This window comes from Sinocyclocheilus grahami, unplaced genomic scaffold (genome assembly GCF_001515645.1).
Source record: "Sinocyclocheilus grahami isolate Dianchi unplaced genomic scaffold, SAMN03320097.WGS_v1.1 scaffold692.1, whole genome shotgun sequence".
Classification (NCBI taxonomy): domain Eukaryota; kingdom Metazoa; phylum Chordata; class Actinopteri; order Cypriniformes; family Cyprinidae; genus Sinocyclocheilus; species Sinocyclocheilus grahami.
In genome coordinates, this window is record NW_015505871.1 from 894,307 (window position 1) to 917,509 (window position 23,203).

The following is a 23,203-nucleotide window of genomic DNA, read 5'->3' on the forward strand; positions in this document are numbered from 1 at the left end:
TGTGTGTATTTATAGATATATAGATACATATATAAATACACAGCACACACACATATTATGTAAACAAAAACTTATTTTGGATGCAATTAATTGCAATTATTCGTTTAACAGCACTGTTTCTGACATATTCCACCCTGATAGCACATGTACATCACGGAGACATCTATTTGACGTCTGCATTACATCTGCAAGACGTATTTTTTAGAGTGTTTGCTCATCTGCAATACGTCTACAGGACGTTTCCTATCAGATGTCAACTAGACGTTTAGAAGATGTCTTTAAGATGATTATGATTTAGATTGAATGTAAAACTGACATCTTAAAGACGTCTGTCAGATGTTTGTGCACAGCAGATGCTTTCCAGATGAAGCGATCTTTAACTGACCTCTTGCAGATGTACCTGTGCAATCTGGGACACGTACATCACTGAGACGTCTATTTGACGTTTGCATCACGTCTGCAAGACGTATTTTTTATAGTGTTTGCTCATCTACAGGACGTTTCCTATCAGATGTCAACTAGACGTTTAGAAGATGTCTATATGATTTAGAACGTCTTAAAGACGTCTATCAGATGTTTGTACAGCGCATCTTTACCAGACCTCTTGTGTGCGATCCCAGATAGCACATGCAAGTCTGCAAGATGTCTGTTAAAGATCGCTTCATCTGGAAAGCATCTGCTGTGTACAAACATCTGATAGACGTCTTTAAGACGTTCTAAATCATATAGACATCTTCTAAACGTCTAGTTGACATCTGATAGGAAACGTCCTGTAGATGAGCAAACACTCTAAAAAATACATCTTGCAGATGTAAATGCAGACGTCAAATAGACGTCTCCGAGATGTACCTGTGCTATCAGGGATGTTAGTGTCGTAGCAGGTTGTGTTTTCTCTCTTGCAGGGATGATAGACTGTCCAGGGATTCAGGACGGCAGTTCTCTGCGCTCTCTCATAGAAAAGCCTCCGGTTTGTGGAAACTCTTTCAGTCCGCTGACGGGAGCTCTACTCACTGGATTTCGATTGCACACTGGCCCGGTAAACCTAGACCAACATACTGTCTAAAACAGCGGTTTTCAATCCTGGTGCTGGGGACCCACCGCTCTGCACATTTTGCATGCCTCCCTTATTTAACACACCTGATTCAGATCATCAGTTCGTTAGGAGAGACTCCATGAACTGAATGTGTCCGATAAGAGAGACTAGGCTAACCGTGCAGAGCGGTGGTGGGTCCCCAGGACCAGGATAGAAGCCCACTGGTCTAAAACATGATCGTAGAGCCTCGTGTTTATAGTGTTGGTGTGTGTTGTAGCTTCCAGAGCAGTACAGACTGATGCACATACAGCCGCCAAAGAAAAAGAGCAAAAACAAATACCGACATCACCGACCTCAGGATCCTCTGCCACCAGGTGACGCACAAACCTGAGGTATTTCACATGCACACAAACGCATCCGGGCATTAACTAACTCGTCTGTGTTTCCCGTGCAGAGACCCCCTCGGATTCTGACCCCAAGAAGAAGAAGAAAAAGCGGGATGATGATCCTGATCGCAAGAAGAAAAAGAAAGACAAGAAGAAGAAAAAGGTGAGCGACTCACAGGGCACGATTACAACAGTCCAGCGGTCCAAATTACTTGAACAAGACTATTATAAAAGCAGCCAATAATGATGTGAAACGTGGAAGTTTTACGTGTCTAAAGAATATAACGTGAATTGACTAGTCTTCATCAGCTCAGCCTTTTTACGTAAATGGTGAGAAAGCATTTAAACAATCCTATTTGCAGATGCCTTTGTGTTCTCTTCATGATTTTAAAACATCTGGTTTCACTGTACTGTATTTTTCTCTTAGAATCGACACAGTCCTGATCATCCTGGTCTCACTGGATCTCAGCCCAACAGCCTGAGATAGAACCTGTGTGTGTCTGTGAGAGTGTGTGTGTGTGAGAGTGTGTGTGTGTGAGAGTGTGTGTGTGTGAGAGTGTGTGTGTGTGAGAGTGTGTGTGTGTCTCTGGAAAAAAAAGGTACAAAATCTGTTGCTGGGTTTGAGTCTTTTCAAAAGGTACAGCTTTGTACTGTATTTATCCCTGAAGGTACACATCAGTACCTAAAAGGTGCACTTTAGTAGCTTCTGAAAGGGTACCGTCCCACTGACAGCTGATGTACCTTTTTCTGAGAGAAAAAAAAGAGATGCATATAGGCGAGAGCGGGGGTGATTTGAGTCTTGTTTCTAGACAACCTTAGAGAAAATCAGGGATGTAGCCACAGATATATGAGGATTTTTCCATTTTACTCACCCGGTGATGGAGAGAGGCCTGTGGAATAATTGGTAAAAAAACAGTTTTTGCTGTTCAAAGTGATTTTTTTTTAATGTTCAAGGACTCATGCTTCTTGCGTCTGAACAGTTACAGACAAATCTGAATACAGCTTTGAGGATTTTTTTTTTCTAGTGGATGATTTATTACATTCTTTGTCATTATTTCTGACAGAAAACAGCAAATTACAAACAAATAAGCCGATTTATTAACTACAATAATGGTAAGAAAAATGGATTATGTGAGTATTTGTTTAATTGTTTGTTCATGAGCTGCCCCAGATTTAGTGTAAAGCCAAAATGCTGTGTAATGTCCTAAAAATCATACTCCTGGTAGGCTACCGAAGGCATGCGAGTCAATGAAAAGCAGCGTCAGTGCGTAAAAGCTGAAATTCTTTTAACTTGACAATATTTACGGTAAGAATTTACAAAATATCTTCATGGAACATAGTGGTCGACCGATATCATGGAAAGCAGGGTGGCCGATAAAGCCGATATAATTTTATTTATTTTAATTAATATTTAAGAAATTTGAAATCATTTGAAAATGGATTAAAAAAATAAATGTGTAAAATAAACATGCTTATACTTTTTAAATATTTTTCACAAATAAACAAAATATAATTAAAAAGTAAACACCGTAACCAACAGGGCACTAAGTAATCTGGGAAGTTTGTGTGCATTTGGAATCATATTTTTTCAAATAAAGCCAAGGTAACACTCATTTTACATACAGCAAACAGTGGAAATGACATGAATATGACAGTGAGCAAATGCATAAAGCGCAGCATAATTTGAAATCACGAGTTTAAAGTCGATCGCGCATCTCACTGAAGCTGAACTCTCCTCCTGTCCACATTACATTCACACGGCTCGACCGTCACGCAGAGCGCACGCAATCATGCAGGATACACATGCACACTTCACAAGATCTCACAACTGGATCCGACTAAGTTTGCAAGGTTTTTGAAATTAGATGTTCATTAGTTATTCAAAGATTTGTTTAAATGATATAAATGCGTATTTGCCTTTCTATTACTAACAATATAAAAGCAATCGTTATAATACTTTTTTGTATACATTTGAATTCCTTTGTTTAACAGTTCTATCTGATTATTATAGACAGACAGTCTGTGGACAGAACTATTAACGACGACAGCGAACAAGAGGGAGAATGTGAGCACTGTGTGTTCAGGTGCTGCCGCTCTCAGCGCCGTCAAAATAAAAGTCCCGCCACGAACGCATTGGCCAATGCCGATATTTGAAAAATGCCAAATATCGGCCGATATATCGGTCGACCACTAAACATGATCTTTACTTAATATCCTAATGATTTTTGGCATAATAGAAAAATCTATAATTTTGACTCATACAATGTATTTTTGGCTATTGCGACAAATATCCCCCAGCGACTTAACACTGCTTTTGTGCTCCAGGGTCAGGTTTCTTCCACAGAATCTGGCTACTTTTAAACTCTTTCTGTGGGTTGATTTTTCCCCGTTGGTTAAAGGTTTGAAATATTGCATAAATTCCATTTGAATGAAATGCTTGTATTGAAATATTTTCATAAAACTGCACTAAATGTTAAGTTTGTGAAGGAGGGCCACTGGTAGGAAGCCTTTGAGCAGTAACTGTAAACTATATATTTGAGGTATTTTAGGTATGGAAATGACATTTTGATATTTGGGATATGGTCATTGTGTGGTTTTTGATGGCCATTGGGCTAGTTTTGTCACACAGACCTGGCAACCCTGGCTGTACGGAGCAGAGCAGACGCTTTCAGTTTAGAATTATAGTGTAGGTTATAACTAACTAAACGAAATGATTTTTATTTCTATAAACAAGCGGAATGACAGTGTATGTAATTGTATACGACCAAACACCGTGTAACACCGACAGCCGCAGCAAGACTAGTGTTAATGTAACTCCTTCATTCTTGTCATGCTATATTTGTTTGACCGCCCGCTCCCGCGAGATTTGCGTTGTGTACACAGCCCTCTAATATGAGAACAAATGACTATTTGACATAGGGCTGTACGATATATATCGTCTGAGATAATATCGTAATTGTTGTTTTAACGATGTGCAATTTGACATTATCGAGTATTTTGCAAAAACCAAACAAAACACCTACGGAGTGCACGCATTCATTACGTGAAGAAGTCTAGTGGGTTAAACGTTCACTGCATGATTCAGGGGCAGAAACATATATATCATTTCATATAACGTTTTTTTCTTCAAAAATCAGCATGATTACAAATGTGATACTGATTTTATACAACAGTTCAATAAACTAAGTTAATATTAAAGAGACTTACGTTTTTGACACCATATTGCCTGTTTTTTTTCTCTATTTCGCCAACCAAAAATAATTCCAAACATAGCCACAGTGCTGTTGTGCGTCTCTGAGCAACATGACGGTGTTTCGTTCCTGAATGAATCACTCGTTTAAATGATTCGGTTCAATCGCAATGACTCACTTGTTTACAGTGACTTGCTGCCACCTACTGGCGGTTTTAATTTCACATTTAAAGTATCTTTTATTATTTAAATAATTTCAAATATCAGTATTCAATGTTTTGTGTTTAAAATATCAAAACATTATGCATTTGTAACTGCAGGTTAAAGCACTCCATGTCCCGCTGAGCTGAATTAAACAGTGTGCAAATGCATCAAAATGCCACTTCAGATGCAACTTCTGCGAAGATTAATTTTGTTGATACTGATTTCATTTGTTTGGTAACAGCCTAAATGACCTGTCGAGATATAATTTTTTTTCAATATCGCACACCCCTATTTCGACAACAAAAATACTTGTCGACACTTGTTTTTTTTTGACATCGTCAATAATGTCTAATTGTTTCAGCCCTAAATATAACTGATGAAGAAGTGTGTTTCTTACCCAGTAAGCATCTCCATTCTGATGTCCCACCATAACCATGAAGAGCGGCTGCTGCAGAAGAGCCACCACTGCACTGATCATAGACTGCAGCCCGGTGAGGGTGCCAAAATGATTGGACGGGTATCTGTGAGAGAGAGAGACACTTCGTTTGTCCATAGTCTGCAGGCTGCTTAATTTTGAGACTGTAATGAAATGTTGTGGCACTGAAATGACAGGTCAAAAGGCATATGTGTGATTTCATCAGGGCGACATAATCCATGTACAGGGATTGAATTTTACACATACTCTGCGTTGTACTTCACACACAAACAAGGCAAACCTGATCCCGTGGAATGCAGTTTTATAACCGTCTGATTTTATAAGAGCGGGATAAGTCTGTACTTGCTATTTAACAGGTTTAGAGGAAGCAGTGTGTGTGTGTGTGTGTTTGTGTGTGTGTGTGTGAGAGAGAGTGTGTGTGTGTGTATGTGTGTGTGAGTGTGTTTGTTTGTGTATGTATGTGTGTGTGTGTGTGAGTGTGTGTGAGTGTGTGTGTGTGTGTATGAGTGAGTGTATGTGTGTGTATTTGTACTCACACAGCAGCATACAGTCCTCCACAACACGAGTGAATGAAACCTCGTACCATAGTGTGAAAAATAAACGTCAGAATCTGGACAAAGAGAGCGAGAGTTATTAGAACATGCCCATCTACTGCAATTAAGTTCTTATGCAAATAAACTCATGCTCCAAAGTTAGGGCTCAGTCAGATTTTTAAAAAAGAAAATACTTTTAAGACCCATTCACACCAAGAACAATAACTATAAAGATGTTTACACCACATGTTGTACATGAAAGCAGTTCCGGGCGGATGACGTATGAGGTCAATGCTTCGCATGCGCTGCTCAGAAGTGACTTCACGAATTAGAAGTACAAAACGAGGATTTGTAAAGAAGAATGTCAGAGGATTTCGATATAAGCCAAGAGGAGACTGGTTTTCCTTTGCTAAAGTAAGGAAACTTAGCTTCCTTTGCTCCTGTTAACAAACGTTGGTTTTCACGAGGCTCACCGGCGCACGCGCAGCACTGAACTCTTACGTCATCCGCCCGGAGCTGCTTCCGTGTACAACAGTGAGTGCAAGCTACATTAAAGTGATTATTACGTTTTGAATATGGATATTTTTCTTACAAAAACGCATCGATTCGCTACAGAAGGCCTTTGTTCACCCCCCGGAGCCGTGCGAGACACTTTTTTTTATTTTATGGATGGGCGCTTTTTATTTCACTTCTTTTGGACTGATGCATGCAACACCCGCTGAGTGCCATGAAACAGCTTGAAAGATCAAAGACAATTTTTAATATAACTCCGACTGGATTCATCTGAAAGAAGAAAGTCATAAACACCTAGGATGACCTGAGGGTGAGCAATTTATGGGCTAATTTTCAATTTTTGGGTGAACTAACCGTTTAAGGTTAACGATTAATCGATTAATTGATAGTTAATTTAAATGACGATTGATCATGGGAATGATTGAAAATTGACATTCTTAGTATGTTTGCTCAAATAAACGTAGCCTTGGAGAGTATAAGAGTCTTTGAAAAACATGTTTTTAAAAAATCTGAACTTTTGAATTGTAGTGTATTTGCAATATAAAACTGGAAAAATCCATTAATCCACTCACAACATGAGCTACTTAGTCTGCTTACAGTGCTGCGTTATAGATGAATTAAACTCATTCCATAATTGAAGAACTTTACACAGTTATGAAACTGAACTGAAACAACGATGAACTGACTTTAACTGAAAAACTGGCTGTTTACGATTGTCTTTTTAGAGCTGATTTACAGCAGAATTTTTATATTTTGTCTGCAGCTTTAAAACATTACTGTCCTGTTTAACAGTGTAAATCTGCTTTGGCACAATCTATACTGTCTGAAGCGCTGTAGAAATAAAGGAGACTTGACTATGAGGCAGATCAGAGTGTTTTACCTGTAGAGGAAGGTTGTCTACGAGCGAGAGGATCCCAAACAGCATGAGAAGCACGTTTGTGAAGATGAAGGCTATTATGGCGTTGGTCAGCTTCTGGATCTTTCCGTCACGCTTCGGCTCCGCAACAGCTCTGGCAGGAGACAAGAAGCCAAAGGCCATATTTTACAGAGCCATCAGGAGATAGTCGGTTCGTTTGCTTCTTATATGCTCTTCCCGGGCAAAACAAAAGTCGCCATTTGGATTGAAATAAGCAAATAGTGAAGAGTCTAGGATTGGATCATTATTGCAGTGATTAATATGTTTCTGGCATGTTTGGTGACAATTCTTTTAAGCCAAACTGACGCTTTTCTTTTCTTAAACAACCATGTTGATAGATGCACCCATGTCCATATCTCAGGACGACAATTTCACGATTCTTTGGACCAAAGTTGTGAAATCGTGGTTCAGTGAGCACGAGGAATCATTTTCATGCACGAGTTGATTGATTGATTGATCTTAACCTCACGATTCGATTAAAAATCCATTCACGATTGTGGATCAAATTTCGATTCGATTCATGCATAGATTTGATTCTAGTTTACTGTTTTGTGTTATCTTTCCTATTTGACTACAGTAGACAGTTTAATAGGTCTTGAAGAAAAATAAAAAAACTCACCGAATTAAATGTAAACCTTGAAATATGTACATTTTAGTCCGCCTAGTATTATAAAACAAATGCCATTTCAGCTGACTGCAATCATGACACACACGCGTCGTCTGAAATAAAGCAATGCAGCCCTGAGACAAACTGCTTAGTTAGTACATAAATAAAATCCCTTGATATAAAAATATGGTAACACTTTAGTTTAGGGACCAGTTCTCACTATTAACTAGTTGCTTATTAGCATGCCTATCATTAACATATTGGCTTTTTATTTGTACTTATAAAGCACGATCATATTCTACATCCCTAATCCTACTCAATACCTAACCTTAACAAATACCTTACTAACTATTAATAAGCAGCAAATTAGGAGTTTGAGGCAAAAGTCATAGTTAATGGTTTGTTAATAGTGAGAATTGGACCTTAAAATAAAGTGTGACCCAAGAATTTAACCTTTTGCATATAAAAACTGGTAAATAAAATAAATAAACAGAAGAACAAATAAAATTGAAAATTTTCAGGTACAGTAACCTAGGTTTAATACTTCAGAAATATAAAAATAAAACACTACATAGTGTTCACTGTATGAATTACATATAAATTGATTCATAATAAAGATACAAAAGTGATTACGTTTGTTTGTTTGTTTTATTAACATTAATGTTAAAGACGGCAACAGTTTATTAGTCTGCTGTTCCTTTAAGAACGAACGCACGGATCTAATATACTGTTACACATCCGATTTGCTCCGTCCGAACTGTTTACGTTCACATAACAGACTGTGTTTATGTGAATACTCCACACAATGTGCATTTTGACTTAATTGTGTGTGTATTTGACCGTTTAAGCGCAAAAAGCTGTGAAAGAGAACTGAATTCAGGTTCGCATGCATCTGAGAGACGGCATTTGTGCTCGCGCTTCGGCTGCATGTCCTTCAGTGAAGTTACAGTCAAGTTAAAGAAATGTGTAAGATCCAATTAGGGGTGTGCGATATTGACAAAAAATTATATCTCGATATTTTCTGGGATTTTATCGATGACGATATTTTGCTGAGTGTGTTATTGTACTGGTAAAGACTGCCGAAGACAGCTGACTCCTAATGTTTTTAATATTCTTCATATTCTGTGTGGTCGTCAGTTCATACTGAGAGAAATTAATCTTTTCCAATAAGTTTAAACTGATTTTTACATTTTATGGACATTTTTACCTTTATAAAGCCATTTTTTCTAAAAGTGTCCATTATCTCTTGAGTCAAATTCTTACATTTAATCAGGGAATTAGAGTAATAAGACATTCGGGCTGTTACCAAGCTAATTAAATCAACACAGAAGCTGCATCTGAAGTGGCATTTAGATGCATTTACACACATGTATTTTGTTTAATGCAAGACATGAATGCATTTAACCTGCAATTACAAATGCATAAATAATATTTTGATATATTAAACATAAAACGTTGAATACTGATATCTGAAATTATCTAAAAAAAAAATCTAAAATAAAGAAAAAGAGAAAAAAAAGAAAAAGCCGAAATTTGAAATTAATACCGCCAGCAGGTGGCAGCAAATCACTGTTAATAAGTGAGTCGTTGCGATTGAATCGAATCATTTAAACGAGTGATTCATTCAAGAACGAAACACCGTCATGTTGCTCAGAGACACAAAACAGGATTCATTCAGGAACGAAACGCACAGACGCAAAACAAGCGCTGTGGCTGCGTTTGGAATTATTTTTGTTGTCGAAAACGGGCAATATGGTGTCTAAAACGTAAGTCTCTTAATTAACTTAGTTTATTGAATTCAATGTCACATTTGTAATCATGGTAATTTTTGGAGAAAAACGGCACGTGTGAAATTGAATAACTATATGAAGGTATAAATATGTAAATTTTCTGCCATCATGTCTTGAATTTGTGATTATTCTAAATGCATTGTAATAGACTGAATCATGCAGTGAAAGAACGCACTCTAAATGCTCACTAGTCTAGACTTCACGTGATGTACGCGTGCGCTCTGTAGGGGTGTTTTGAATGTTTTTTGCAAAATACTCGATAATGTCAAATCGCACATCGTTAAAACAACAATTACGATATTATCGCAGACGATATATATCGCACACCCCTAGAGCCAATGATGCAATAAATGTATATGATGCCATAATAACCCAATCTTAAAATCGTACAGATTCGCTTATTTAAATCCAGATGGCGACATTATTTCTGAGAGCAGAGGAAGTTTAATTTCTTACTCTTTTTCGCCCCGGCGCTCCGTCTTCTGATCCACCTCACACTCTTTCATCTTCCAGTCCATGATGTATCCGATCAGAGGACAGGTGACCAGACACAAGAGCTGCAGCGTGCCGAAGACGGACGAGTAGAAGCTCACTGGAAGTTTAAATACATATTGTATAAAAGTATTAAATATATATATGGCCCTGAAACGTTCTTGGTTTCATTCACAATTACATTTATGACAGTATCAGACTAAGAAAGCTTCATCTCACCTTTATTCTCAGCTTCCTGCAGCAGTTTTTCAGAGGCTAAACAAGACAGAAACGCTTTTTAAGTCGGCTGAACAGAAGGCAGCTTTAATGAATACAGTGATAAGGTGCAGGTTTGGTAGCTTGGCTTACGGTGCTCCTCTCCGTGGGTGACCAGGAACTCAACCATCTTGTTCATGGCTCCCATAAAGAAGATGATTCTCAGCTGAGTCATTCCCATAGTGACCAGACTCCACAAAAAGATGGGAGAGAACACGGAGCGCCGGAACGGGACCGAAGCTGAGAAACAGATTTCCAGGAGTTCGTACGTTATATTTCACATCATCTGCTACACGTTCACACAACTGTAACAAACGGTCTCAAAATGTATCACTCCGTCTCAAGGTGCCTTACACTGTGCATCCTGAGCTACAGCTGGCAGTTTCTCCGTTTCTCCTGTCGCCTCTTCAGCAGATAATTTGTGGTTTTCAGCGGAATGCATCTTTTTCCTACTAAATGGTTACAAAAGGAAGGAATTATTATTCATAAATCAAGATTGTAACTGATTGCATGTAATCAGATTCCAAAAATGAAGTACTTGCACTTAGATTATATTAAATACTCATAATCAGACTACAGTTACTTTTTTATTGATTACATTTATAAAACGGATAGCTTGATTCTGATTAATGTTATCTAAAAATTATTTATTTTAATTGTACATTTTTATGATTTAATTATTAGCTTTTCATTAAACTCACAAACGAACCCCAGTTTTTTTTAGAAACCTCCACTTAATTTAATGTTTAGCGCACTTAATGTTGTTAATAACAATGAATGGAATATATTTTCAATCTCTTTGTATTTTTATATCAATATGGTACAATATCTTATTTAAATCAGTGTAATAAATGTGTAACGTCAGAACTAATCAAACAGTAGTCCAATTACATATAATCTAAAATGTGTAATGTAATAAATTACGTTATTAACTACAATTTTTGTAACGGATTATAATTTGTAAGTAATCTACTCAGCTCTGAAGGCTTCAGTGATTCCCGCTCAAAGAGGGCCGTTTTTTAATAACATTGCATGTCTGTTTTCAGAGTAATCTTTGAGGTTTCTATAGGACGTGTACTAACTTCTCAATCTCTTCTGGTGTAGCAAAGCCTTCTGCTGGCCAGTTCATGAAACAGTTGAGAAAGACCAGAGCTGCCAGGCCGGCCCACATCCACATGATAAGAGTAAACGACACCCCGGCATCATATATCAGCTGGAGAAAGAGAGAGACACACAAAGAGGAGATGTAATATTGATGAGTTTGTCCCATTTGTATGATATGCTTGATTGCATGATGGAAAAAAAAGAAGATTTTGCTTGTCTGCAGCGTCTGGTTGATGGTTTTAGGTCTGAATGAGGCTGAAGAAAGTGTTGTAACAATGGGTTCGGCTTGACAAAATATCAAAGAACAACACGGTCCTAATAACATCTATTCTTTAGAGTCATACAGACACAGTGACACTCCCTGCTTTAACAGGTCAGCACGTTCGGTACACTACACATTCAGGAGTTTAGATTTTTTTTGAAAGAAATTACTTCTGTTCATCAAGGACGCTTTAAAAAAAAAAAAAAAAAAAAAAAGGGTAACACTTTCTATGAAGCCCGTATTTATAACACATTATAAGGATATTCTTAAGGCATTATAATGAATGCATAATGCATTATAAAAAAACTTATATGTTATATCAGTATATGAATAATCATAACATCAATTATAATACATCATAATACGTACGTATTCGTGGTTATAAGTTTAAGAGTATGATTATGTCACTCAACACTCAATGAACACCATATTAAATCTACTTCATTTACAGTATCATGGACTGTATCATATCTTGGCATTGTTTATTTAAGATCTGCACAGTATCGTACTACAGCTTGTGAGTGGTTAGATGTTGAGTGTTATTTGAGTGTTTTTTCTGTGGAGCTAATGTTGATTAATTGATGTGAGCTTTATACGCCTACTGAAAAAAATGCAATGTTTCATATGGTTACATTTTATTTTGATGGTCCCTTTAATCAATCGACTATAAGCAACTTTGCAACTGCATGCCGACTAACTCTCATTAGAGTATTAGTATGCTCAAGAATGGTAGAATCTAGTATGGTAGAGTAAGTTGACGTACTTGCAAAGACACTTCTAGTCAGTTTATCTGTTGGTTGACCATCAAAATACAGTGTTAGCAAATATTTACAGTAGCAGACATACTAATACTCTAATGACCGCTAGTTGATATGTAGTTGCAGAGTCACTTATCAACAGCTGTTTAAAGGGTACCATCAAAATAATCAAACTGATATTACAATAAAAATAGTTCAAAGCAAATGTGTCATATTACACATTCATCTGATCTGATATCTGATCTAATGGCTGTTTGATAGAAAAAAAGTTATTATTATTATTATTACTACTACTTATAAGTGGTCTTTGACCGCTTTAAGTAAAGTAGCATAAGAAAAATGGCAAGATATGAGACTTATAATACATTATAACTATGAGAAATATAATCCATTGTAAAAGTGGATGCAACGTGTTCATTGTGTTATAAATCATCATACTCTTAAAAGCTATAACCACAAATAAGTAAATATTATAATATATTAAAACTGTTCTTATGAATATTCATGAGATGATACAGCATTATGCATTCATTATAATGCCTTAAGAATACCTTTATAATGCATTACAAATATGGGCTTCATAGAAAGTGTTGCCAAGAAAAAGTGATAGTAAAGACTTTTATAATGTTACAAAAGATTTATATTTCAAATAAATGCTGTTCTTTTCAATCAAAGCATCATGAAAAATAAAATGTATCCCAGTTTCCACAAAAATATTGTGCAGCACAACTGTTTTCAACATTGATAATAATCAGAAATGTTTCTCGAGCAGCAGATCAGCATATTATACTGATTTCTGAAGATCATGTGACACTGAAGACTGGAGGAATGATGCTGAAAATACAGCTGCACATCACATTTTAAAATATATTGTAATAGAAAACAGTTATTTTAAATTGTAATAATATTTCACAATTGTACCGCTTTTACAGCATATTTGATCAAATAAATGCAGCCATGGCAATGCCATTTAATTACTTAATAGAATTAATACATTCAATAAAAATTTTAATTTCTATGAAAATAGAACACTTACATGATCTTAGTTTTGATGAAAGAAATGATTTTGAAATCACCCATTTTTATACTTCAGAGTAACATTATAACAGCAGATGTGTTTTAAATCAAATGCAATGTATTAATGTATTGAATTTATATTTGATTGTACACAATCATAGCTCAAAACCTTAAATGAATAAATGAATTAATACTTTAGCCTAACTGCTTTTATATTATGAAGTTAAAGGCAATAAGTTCTAATCTTTTGGCATAGGCGATTCCGTTTCATTCAATCTGATGCAACATTTCATCAGGCTTTAATTCCGAGCACACTGTACACGTCAAACAGGTCTAACCTCTATTTGCACACATAAAAAATACCTTGACTCCAGGGAAGGTGACGGCCGATGAAGCGTAGGAGCCGATCATTAGTGACAGCACAGTGGAGCTCAGACTTCCAAACATGTTTGGCAGCTACCAGAAGAAGAGAGGAAAAGAAAACCATTATCAGTATTGGAAAAATCACAACAAAAGCAGCTGAGCCTACACTTGCAATGAACAAAAAGAAGAAAAACTAGATTTTTATATTTTCTGAAAACAATGCGAGTGGTGATTATCTATGGAAAAACTCGCCAGCTTGATGCTAAGGCATCTGGGAGGCTGCCTAATGGCTCAAATCAAGTGTCAAGTGAACATCATATCCAACCACAAGTATGAGCGATAGTGATGCCTTACTTAAACCTCACTAATTGAGTGTAAAATGAACGCATTGCTGTGTGAGAAATGTATATGCTTCAGTAAGCAGGATACATCAAATTTGTTTTCCACGCTTTCCAAGAATTGCTTCATTTTTCCAGACTCTTACAAGGATGTGTGAGTGTGTTTTACTCCCCTGTGTGAAATGAGAAGGTTAAAAACGCACACTTCTGTGAAAAAGCACATTTGTATTCCTTGTGCTTTTCACACACAAACACAGAGTGGCATAACAACCTCAACCTGAACTTGTAACAGAAGGCTGCACGCCTTAAACACCAATACAGTATCCAAAGCAATGCTATTTATTCCTCAGATGTTCATGGCTCAGGAGAGATCTCAGCAATGTTTATTGCAAGCACTTTAAAAACGTTATCTCTGATGTTTCTCTTAAATTTCCTCATAAAAATATAATTAGACATAAAAAAGACAATTATTGACCAAGTAGGAGTGTATAGCAATAAAAGCTATAGCATTACTGTGGATGATAGATACCAACAATGTTATATTCTAAAAAGAGGAAGGGACCCCAACACAGAACCTTGAGGTACACCAACAGTTATTTGATAAGAAATGTTAAGTTTCACATTACAGAGGTACGTAAAAAAGACAATTTTTGACAAAGTAGAAGTATATAACAATAAAAGCTATAACATAACTGTGGATAGCACAGCTTAGATCATACAGAATGAGACCGAGTTAAAGCGGTGTGCCATCAGCATAACAGTGGTTGGAAAAACTCATGTACCTGGATGATAGATGCCAGCGACGTTATATATACTGAAAAGATGAAGGGACCCAACACAGAACCTTGAGGTACACCAATGGTAATTCGATCTTGGAAGAATTTGATAAGAAATTTTAAGGTTTATATTAAATTCTATGAATTCTGATTTCAGACTTTGGTTTTTAGGAAAATCTGAGCACAGTGTGAGACTGTTGGATGTGATGTTAGTAAGGCCCTTTGATTAGAAGGAACATCTTAAGCAAAAATTAGCTCTCGCCTTAATATCATCATGACAAATATTTGTCTATAACAAATAGTTAAGGGATTAAGGATATCTTATTTGTGATTGGTCTTTCTTATGGTTGATTCCCTGCTAATTTGAAGGAACTAGAAAAAAAAAGCACACAAAGTCATGGAGGTCATTGTGCGTGATTTGATGTTATCAAACTCAGCAAGTCAATGTGGAAAAGGGTCAATAAAGTGATCAGAAGAATATCAGCTGCTATTGTCTCCATGCTGGTAGTAATTCACTGTTAAAGACACAGAGCGTGTGCTTTTCTCAGAAGTGTACAACAGGACACTGAAATTAAGCAGTGTGTGTTGTCACATGTAGGGCAGTGTGCACGCATACCTGAGCAACCCTAGATGAGCCATGTGTATGAACAAGGATAAGTGTGTTTTGGCATCTGCATGATAGCGGTGGGCTATCTGAGGGCAGCTGATATATATAGTCATACTTTCCCACACCAGGTGATATTACTAAACAGATTGGAAAGTCACAATCTATTTGTTGATGTGGGTACAACGTCTGTGCCCTTGTCCATTTCATCTAGAGGTTGACGGGAGGGAGAGGGCGTAAGAGAAGGCGTGTGGGCAGTTTAGCCTTCTGATTGGTGGGCACTGAAAAAGCCAGAATATCTCCTTCAGTTATGTGCGTCGATCCTCTGACTGTCCCAAACACATAAATACACAAACCCACACACCTGTCCTGACAAAATAAACTTCAAAAAGCTTTGTGACAGCTGCACAACAAAACACGCAAGTCACCGCAGATGTCCGCGAGACCCCGTGTGCTCCCTTCTCTACCATTTTCTCTTTTTTCTTACCGTGAGAGATGTGAAGGTCAGACAGATCCCTCCAAAGCCGTTGAGTGAAAGAGCCAGAAAAATGAGTTCAGAGAGGACTAGAACAGAAGGCACAAACCATCATTACACAATCAAAACGTGTGCTTGAACAACTCAAACTGTGACAACGACTTTCATATGGAAAAACTCATGTACCTGGATGATAGATGCCAGCGACGTTATATATACTGAAAAGATGAAGGGACCCAACACAGAACCTTGAGGTACACCAATGGTAATTCGATCTTGGAAGAATTTGATAAGAAATTTTAAGGTTTATATTAAATTCTATGAATTCTGATTTCAGACTTTGGTTTTTAGGAAAATCTGAGCACAGTGTGAGACTGTTGGATGTGATGTTAGTAAGGCCCTTTGATTAGAAGGAACATCTTAAGCAAAAATTAGCTCTCGCCTTAATATCATCATGACAAATATTTGTCTATAACAAATAGTTAAGGGATTAAGGATATCTTATTTGTGATTGGTCTTTCTTATGGTTGATTCCCTGCTAATTTGAAGGAACTAGAAAAAAAAGCACACAAAGTCATGGAGGTCATTGACTTGAGTTTGATAACATCAAATCACGCACAATGTGGAAAAGGGTCAATAAAGTGATCAGAAGAATATCAGCTGCTATTGTCTCCATGCTGGTAGTAATTCACTGTTAAAGACACAGAGCGTGTGCTTTTCTCAGAAGTGTACAACAGGACACTGAAATTAAGCAGTGTGTGTTGTCACATGTAGGGCAGTGTGCACGCATACCTGAGCAACCCTAGATGAGCCATGTGTATGAACAAGGATAAGTGTGTTTTGGCATCTGCATGATAGCGGTGGGCTATCTGAGGGCAGCTGATATATATAGTCATACTTTCCCACACCAGGTGATATTACTAAACAGATTGGAAAGTCACAATCTATTTGTTGATGTGGGTACAACGTCTGTGCCCTTGTCCATTTCATCTAGAGGTTGACGGGAGGGAGAGGGCGTAAGAGAAGGCGTGTGGGCAGTTTAGCCTTCTGATTGGTGGGCACTGAAAAAGCCAGAATATCTCCTTCAGTTATGTGCGTCGATCCTCTGACTGTCCCAAACACATAAATACACAAACCCACACACCTGTCCTGACAAAATAAACTTCAAAAAGCTTTGTGACAGCTGCACAACAAAACACGCAAGTCACCGCAGATGTCCGCGAGACCCCGTGTGCTCCCTTCTCTACCATTTTCTCTTTTTTCTTACCGTGAGAGATGTGAAGGTCAGACAGATCCCTCCAAAGCCGTTGAGTGAAAGAGCCAGAAAAATGAGTTCAGAGAGGACTAGAACAGAAGGCACAAACCATCATTACACAATCAAAACGTGTGCTTGAACAACTCAAACTGTGACAACGACTTTCATATGACAAATCAAATTTTATGTGTCTTCTGTATACAGTAGAATATATATGCTAAATTTGCTACTAAATGCAACATTTGAGAATCCGGGTATGGCTGTGAATGTTTACGAACATGAACAGTTTACACAATTTACTTAAGAGTTCAAAATGTAAATAAAAATAAGATTTTAATATTTGAAAAGAAAATGCACATTATGTTCTGCTGCCTGTATATTTTAAAATTGAAGGAGGAATGACCACTTATGTTAATTCACAAAATTAAAAAGTCTAATTAATTGTCCCTGCCAGTATATTGATTTAACATTGATCTATATTTAAATGCAGCAACAAACAATCAGGGGGAAAAAAAGCTAAACGTGAAATTTCTGAATATATATATTTTTTTATTCAGTTAATTGAAATTGTATTAACTGATTACTAAAATAGCCTCTACTGACTTTCAAACAATGTTCTGAATGTTAAATGTAAAAAAAAAAAAACTCCAGCAATTATTGAAAGATTGATTGATTATTGCTGTAATTTGAAGACTCATGCAGATTCTTTCGTTTGCAGCTCACCTTCTGGATGATAGGATGATATGGACATCATCACACAAGAGAGCGCAAAACACAAACTAAGAAAAAAAAATACAACACATTAATTATTATTACATAAATGCATACTTGAATGTGAAAGTGCTCTTATATGCATATATTAATCAGTGCACAAACTCATGCAGAGATTCCATGACACAAGTGCTTTCTTAAAAACACATGTGTGCTTCCTGATGGAGTGTTGGCATTATAAAACACAACAAGCACTCAAAGCATTAGTGTGTAGGTGTGTCTTCACCTTCCACCGAGGCGCAGAGGCCTGGGGCCAAACCGGTCCATCAATATACCCAATGGCAATGTGGCAGCACTGAGCAGAAATGAGCCAATGGTGAAGCCCAAGTTCAGCATTTCGTCCTGATTCACACAACTCGGCCAATCATCTGGTGCGCTAGCGGTCACATTCTCAGTCTCATTTTCTACAGAAAGAGAGAGAGAGGAGGTCAACGAAAGCAAGGGACAGAGACTTTATTAAGTTTTAAAGTCTCCACGCAGTTCAAGTTTCCCAGGAACTCTGGCTCGGTTTTCTTTTGGTGCTAGTTAGTGACTGGTGTTAGGATGATTGTGATCTGCTTGACTTCTATGACTGATTACCCGTGCACAGGTGGGAGTAAAAGCCCTGTCCTTTGAGCATGATGAGCAGAGAGCCCCAGCCCAAGAGCACGGCCGAACACGACAGATTCTCCAACACGGCTGTGACGGCCATCCACCAGCGCCTCCTGTACGCCTGCGACAGAGACGGAGCCATCATCCTATCAGACAGAGAAAAACAGGGTCAGGGCTCAGTCAGTAAACACACAGCGGCATATGAAAAAATATATACGTTTCTGAAAACAATATTCTGCCTTTTTGAACCCAATTTAACTACTTTAGCAGATTTACTAGTGTAATCTTTTGAGGACTGCATTTTAAAGATGTCACTTCTATGACTGATTACCCGTGCACAGGTGGGAGTAAAAGCCCTGTCCTTTGAGCATAATGAGCAGAGAGCCCCAGCCCAAGAGCACGGCCGAACACGACAGATTCTCCAACACGGCTGTGACGGCCATCCACCAGCGCCTCCTGTACGCCTGCGACAGAGACGGAGCCATCATCCTATCAGACAGAGAAAAACAGGGTCAGGGCTCAGTCAGTAAACACACAGCGGCATATGAAAAAATATATACGTTTCTGAAAACAATATTCTGCCTTTTTGAACCCAATTTAACTACTTTAGCAGATTTACTAGTGTAATCTTTTGAGGACTGCATTTTAAAGATGTGCAAAATAGCATATCTTGTCAGCTTTTGTGGGTTTGCGTCATGTCCATACACAAATCTTTTAACCAAATCTTTTAAACAAGAAAAATAATCAATAATGTGATGGTGTAAATAATGCTGTAATTTCTTCTTTGTGATTTATGAATTCCACTCCACAATCACTCTGGTATAATATAATTTATTATACTTGTATAAATACATAGGCTGCATTAGAAATTACATTTATACATGAATATATACAATACACTCATATTTTTTATACAATACCGTTCAAAATGTTGGGGTCGGTAAGATTTTTAAAATGTTTTTCTAAAAGATGCTGTAAGCTCACCAAGGCTGCATTTATTTGATCAGAAATACAGTAAAAATGTGAAATATTATCACTATTTAAAACAACTGTTTTCTACATTTACATTTAGTCATTTACTAAATGTAAAATGTAAACAGTTTTCTATGTGAATATATAGTCAAATGCAATTTATTGCTGTGACGCAAAGCTGAATTTCCAGCATCATTACTCCAGTCTTCAGAAGTCTTTTCTGCTCACCAAGGCTGCATTTATTTGATTAAAAATACAGTAAAAATTTGAAATATTATTACAATTAAAAACAACTGTTTTCTATGTGAATATATAGGCTAGTAAAATAATCTGTGTGATGCGCAGCTGTATTTTCAGCATCATTCCTCCAGTCTTCAGTGTCGCATGATCTTCAGAAATCATTCTAATATGCTGATTTCCCGCTTAAGAAACATTTCTGATTATTATCAAAACAATCAGCTCAATATTTTAGTGAAAACCAGGATGCATTTTTTTAGGAAAAACTGATGAATAGAAAGGTTTTATAAGCAGCATTTACTCGAAAAAGGAATCTTTTGTAGCATCATGCCTTTAAAACCGACACCCATAAATCTTCATTCTTGAAATCTCTGGGATTTAGTGTGAGATGTAAGACAGAGACACTCCCTAGCATCCCGCTTAAGAAACATTTCTGATTATTATCAAAACAATCAGCTCAATATTTTAGTGAAAACCAGGATGCATTTTTTAGGAAAAACTGATGAATAGAAAGGTTTTATAAGCAGCATTTACTCGAAAAAGGAATCTTTTGTAGCATCATGCCTTTAAAACCGACACCCATAAATCTTCATTCTTGAAATCTCTGGGATTTAGTGTGAGATGTAAGACAGAGACACTCCCTAGCATTCGCTACAACTAAACACACAAAAGCTTTCTCTAAATACGGGGTGTACCCAACCGAATTGCATGCGCTGCTGTTTGCGAAACCACTTGCAATAAACCCCACAAGCAATACAAATTACACGTGCTTTGATTGAACACAAATTAGAACGCTTAATTTAGTTATTAAACCAAGGCCTGCGTCTGAAAGCCACAACAAATGAGCATCTTCTGATTCTAGAGATAGCCTAATATTGACTTTGCTCCGAGTGCGTCAAAGTTTTTGTTTGTAAATGGGGTCGGTCTTTATAACTCGGTCATGATCGGTCATTATAACTCGGTCATGATCGGTCATTATAACTCGGATAACCAAAACACCCACTAACACACACGCACACACTCAAACACAGACAACAAGAGATCAGAGTGGTGACGGGAGAATACAGGCAATACAAAGAAAGAGAGCAGAAACGGCAGGGATCTCCGCGGGACACTGATTCAGCCTGTTGTGTTTAACACGATTAGACACAGTCCACCAGACTTCTCTCCCCTCAACTGCCAGGCTTATGGGAGGATTTTTTATGTAACTCACACTCCCTATTAAAATGAGCTCCACTCACATCCTCCTGAATGAAGAAAAGCAGGTTTGACGGTGGTAGAAATCCACCAGGCATTTGGACAGATTACACTTTTTCAGTTATCAAGAGGATCGAGTCGTGGTCAGTTGCACGTGTGTGATTGTTTACAGTACGCATGAAGACGGTTTCGGGAGTCTTGCTGTGTTTAGTAAAAACATTAGGCATCTACTGTAAACCTCTTGGCATACAGGTGTGCGAGCTACATTTCACACACTGCACAGTTAAAAAGTAACTATTAACAGCTCTGTCCACCGAGTTGAGCGTCACTCGACTGGAACGACTGACGTTCAGTGTTTGTTTAAAGGGGATGTCCTCTAAAGTACGTCTGTTTATCCGTCCCTATGAGCAGAGAGATGGAGGAAGGCCCCTATGAAGTGCTTGTTCTGGCACAGTGAATTTTTACCGTTGACCCTGTGTGTACATATGAAAGAGCAGATGCACCTTTCTCTAAATGTTTAAGCAGAAAATGTTTTATAATAAAGTCCAGGTTTTAAAGTCTTGAGAGCATTTCAAGATTGAAATATTAAGTGCGCGCTTAAGTTTAAACGTGTGTCCTCTCTCCATCGAGTGAGCCTCGCCAAAAGCAACACGATGTCTTCCCCACCGCCAATGCAGTGACCATGCTCTGGTGAAGAACGAAGTGAAAAGTATCGAGTCCTTTACGCTCCTCTGGCGAAGAATCGAATCTTTTAAATGGCCAAATCTTCCATGTTCAGTCTTTTCGAATCTTTCTTAACGGCTGGAATACATGACATGACTTTTAAAATCTGAACAGACCTTAAATCAGAAAAGAAGAAAAAAAGCAGAATTGTGAGATATAAACTCAGAATAGAGAGATGTTAACGCGTGCATTTCTGAGAAGAAAAGTCAGAATTGGAAAAAAAAATAATAATAAAAGTCGTAATTACTTTTATTTCCCAAAAGTGAAATTTGGAAAAACAAATGCTGAATTGTGAGATGCAAAGTTGGAATTGCGAAAGAAAATTCAGAATTGTGAGAAGTCACACCTATCTTCTTTATTTATGTATTTGTTTTATTCCGTGATGGAAACAAGCTTCCATAGAATTCCATTTTTACCAGAAACAATGGAATCATATCATTTGGAGCCCATGTGCTCTCTGGTATAAGTGGTCTTAAAGACATCTTCTAAACGTCTATTTGACATCTCATAGGAAACGTCCTATAGGCGTATTGCAGATGAGCAAACACTCTAAAAAATACGTCTTGCAGACGTCAAATAGACGTCTCCGTGATGTACGTGTGCTATCAGGCTCTAATTCTGCCGTTCCATCAGCGCCACCTGCTGTCAGAGAGTGGATTCACAGATTTACATTCAGCCTGTGTGTGTGTGCAGTTTTTGTCTGGCGACCAGCTGATTCTACACATTTAAACAATTCAGATTATTTATGGAGCAGATAAAATATATAATCATTGACTTAACTCTTTTCTTTATTTAAAGGCTGAAACGCGAGGTTTACCATTTTATTTATTCTTGTCAGTCATGCTGCCGTTTAAAACCCAGACGTTATTGTTTTAGTGTGTATGCAAACAAAAAGTAACTTTATTGATTTTAAATATAAAAAATATATTTAAAAAATACTTAAATATAAAACGATTTAGGTATCAGCACTTCCAACGCATTTGAACAATACCGTGATAATACCGATAACCGCGATCAGAAACGCTCATATCGTTTCACCTCTAGAATGCTTTTCTGGTCCATGTGGCCCCATCCGGAACCCGAAACGCTGAGTTCTGCCCTCTCTGTTTCCCCTGAGGACAAAAGGCTTGGCTTTCCCAGCGTGGCCCATTGAGAACCAACTCTCTCTCCGGGATTACACAAACACAAAGTTTCTCCAGATCGCGCCATACGCTACTATATAACACGCCTTCCACAATATACACCCAGCCTAAAATAAAACGTTAACAGCTCATGCAAAAGACATTTGAGCTCATTTAAAACACTGCACATCGGGCATTTCCAGTTTATGATAAAACATATTTGAGAATTAAGAGAAACGCGCGAAAACAAAGAAAGCATCCACCTCTAGAGTCAGAACATCGCC

General features: G+C 37.5%; 2 protein-coding genes across 2 annotated transcripts in view; one reads left to right on the top strand and one right to left on the bottom strand.

Moving 5' to 3' along the window:
• The window catches only part of med19a (mediator complex subunit 19a), an 8,391-nt gene extending 6,412 nt beyond the window's left edge, over positions 1-1,979 (top strand). The window contains exons 4-7 of the mRNA XM_016243508.1: positions 903-1,036; positions 1,311-1,407; positions 1,488-1,582; positions 1,847-1,979. Of these exons, the coding sequence (XP_016098994.1) occupies positions 903-1,036; positions 1,311-1,407; positions 1,488-1,582; positions 1,847-1,906 (386 nt within the window). The 3' untranslated portion in view covers positions 1,907-1,979. The remainder of the gene's footprint in view (positions 1-902; positions 1,037-1,310; positions 1,408-1,487; positions 1,583-1,846) is intronic.
• A 308-nt stretch (positions 1,980-2,287) lies between these two features.
• slc43a1a (solute carrier family 43 member 1a) lies at positions 2,288-18,812 on the bottom strand. Its single transcript, XM_016243459.1, has 14 exons — positions 18,658-18,812; positions 18,305-18,482; positions 18,031-18,086; positions 17,320-17,396; positions 13,860-13,952; positions 11,438-11,568; positions 10,710-10,807; positions 10,449-10,595; positions 10,320-10,355; positions 10,065-10,200; positions 7,176-7,305; positions 5,786-5,859; positions 5,107-5,334; positions 2,288-2,309 (listed from the first exon to the last, which is right to left on the bottom strand). The coding sequence occupies exons 1-14, from the start codon at positions 18,809-18,811 to the stop codon at positions 2,288-2,290; spliced, it is 1,560 nt and encodes a 519-aa protein (XP_016098945.1). The 5' UTR covers position 18,812.
• Between the last annotated feature and the right edge of the window lie 4,391 nt (positions 18,813-23,203).

Coding starts and splice junctions, on each gene's coding strand:
- slc43a1a (XM_016243459.1), bottom strand. CDS start 18,811: ATGGCTCCGTCTCTGTCGCAGGCGTACAGGAGGCGCTGGTGGATGGCC. Junction 18,087..18,304: donor CCTCTGCGCCTCGGTGGAAG/GTGAAGACACAC, acceptor TTTTTTTCTTAG/TTTGTGTTTTGCGCTCTCTT. Junction 11,569..13,859: donor TCACCTTCCCTGGAGTCAAG/GTATTTTTTATG, acceptor CTCTTTCTCCAG/CTGATATATGATGCCGGGGT.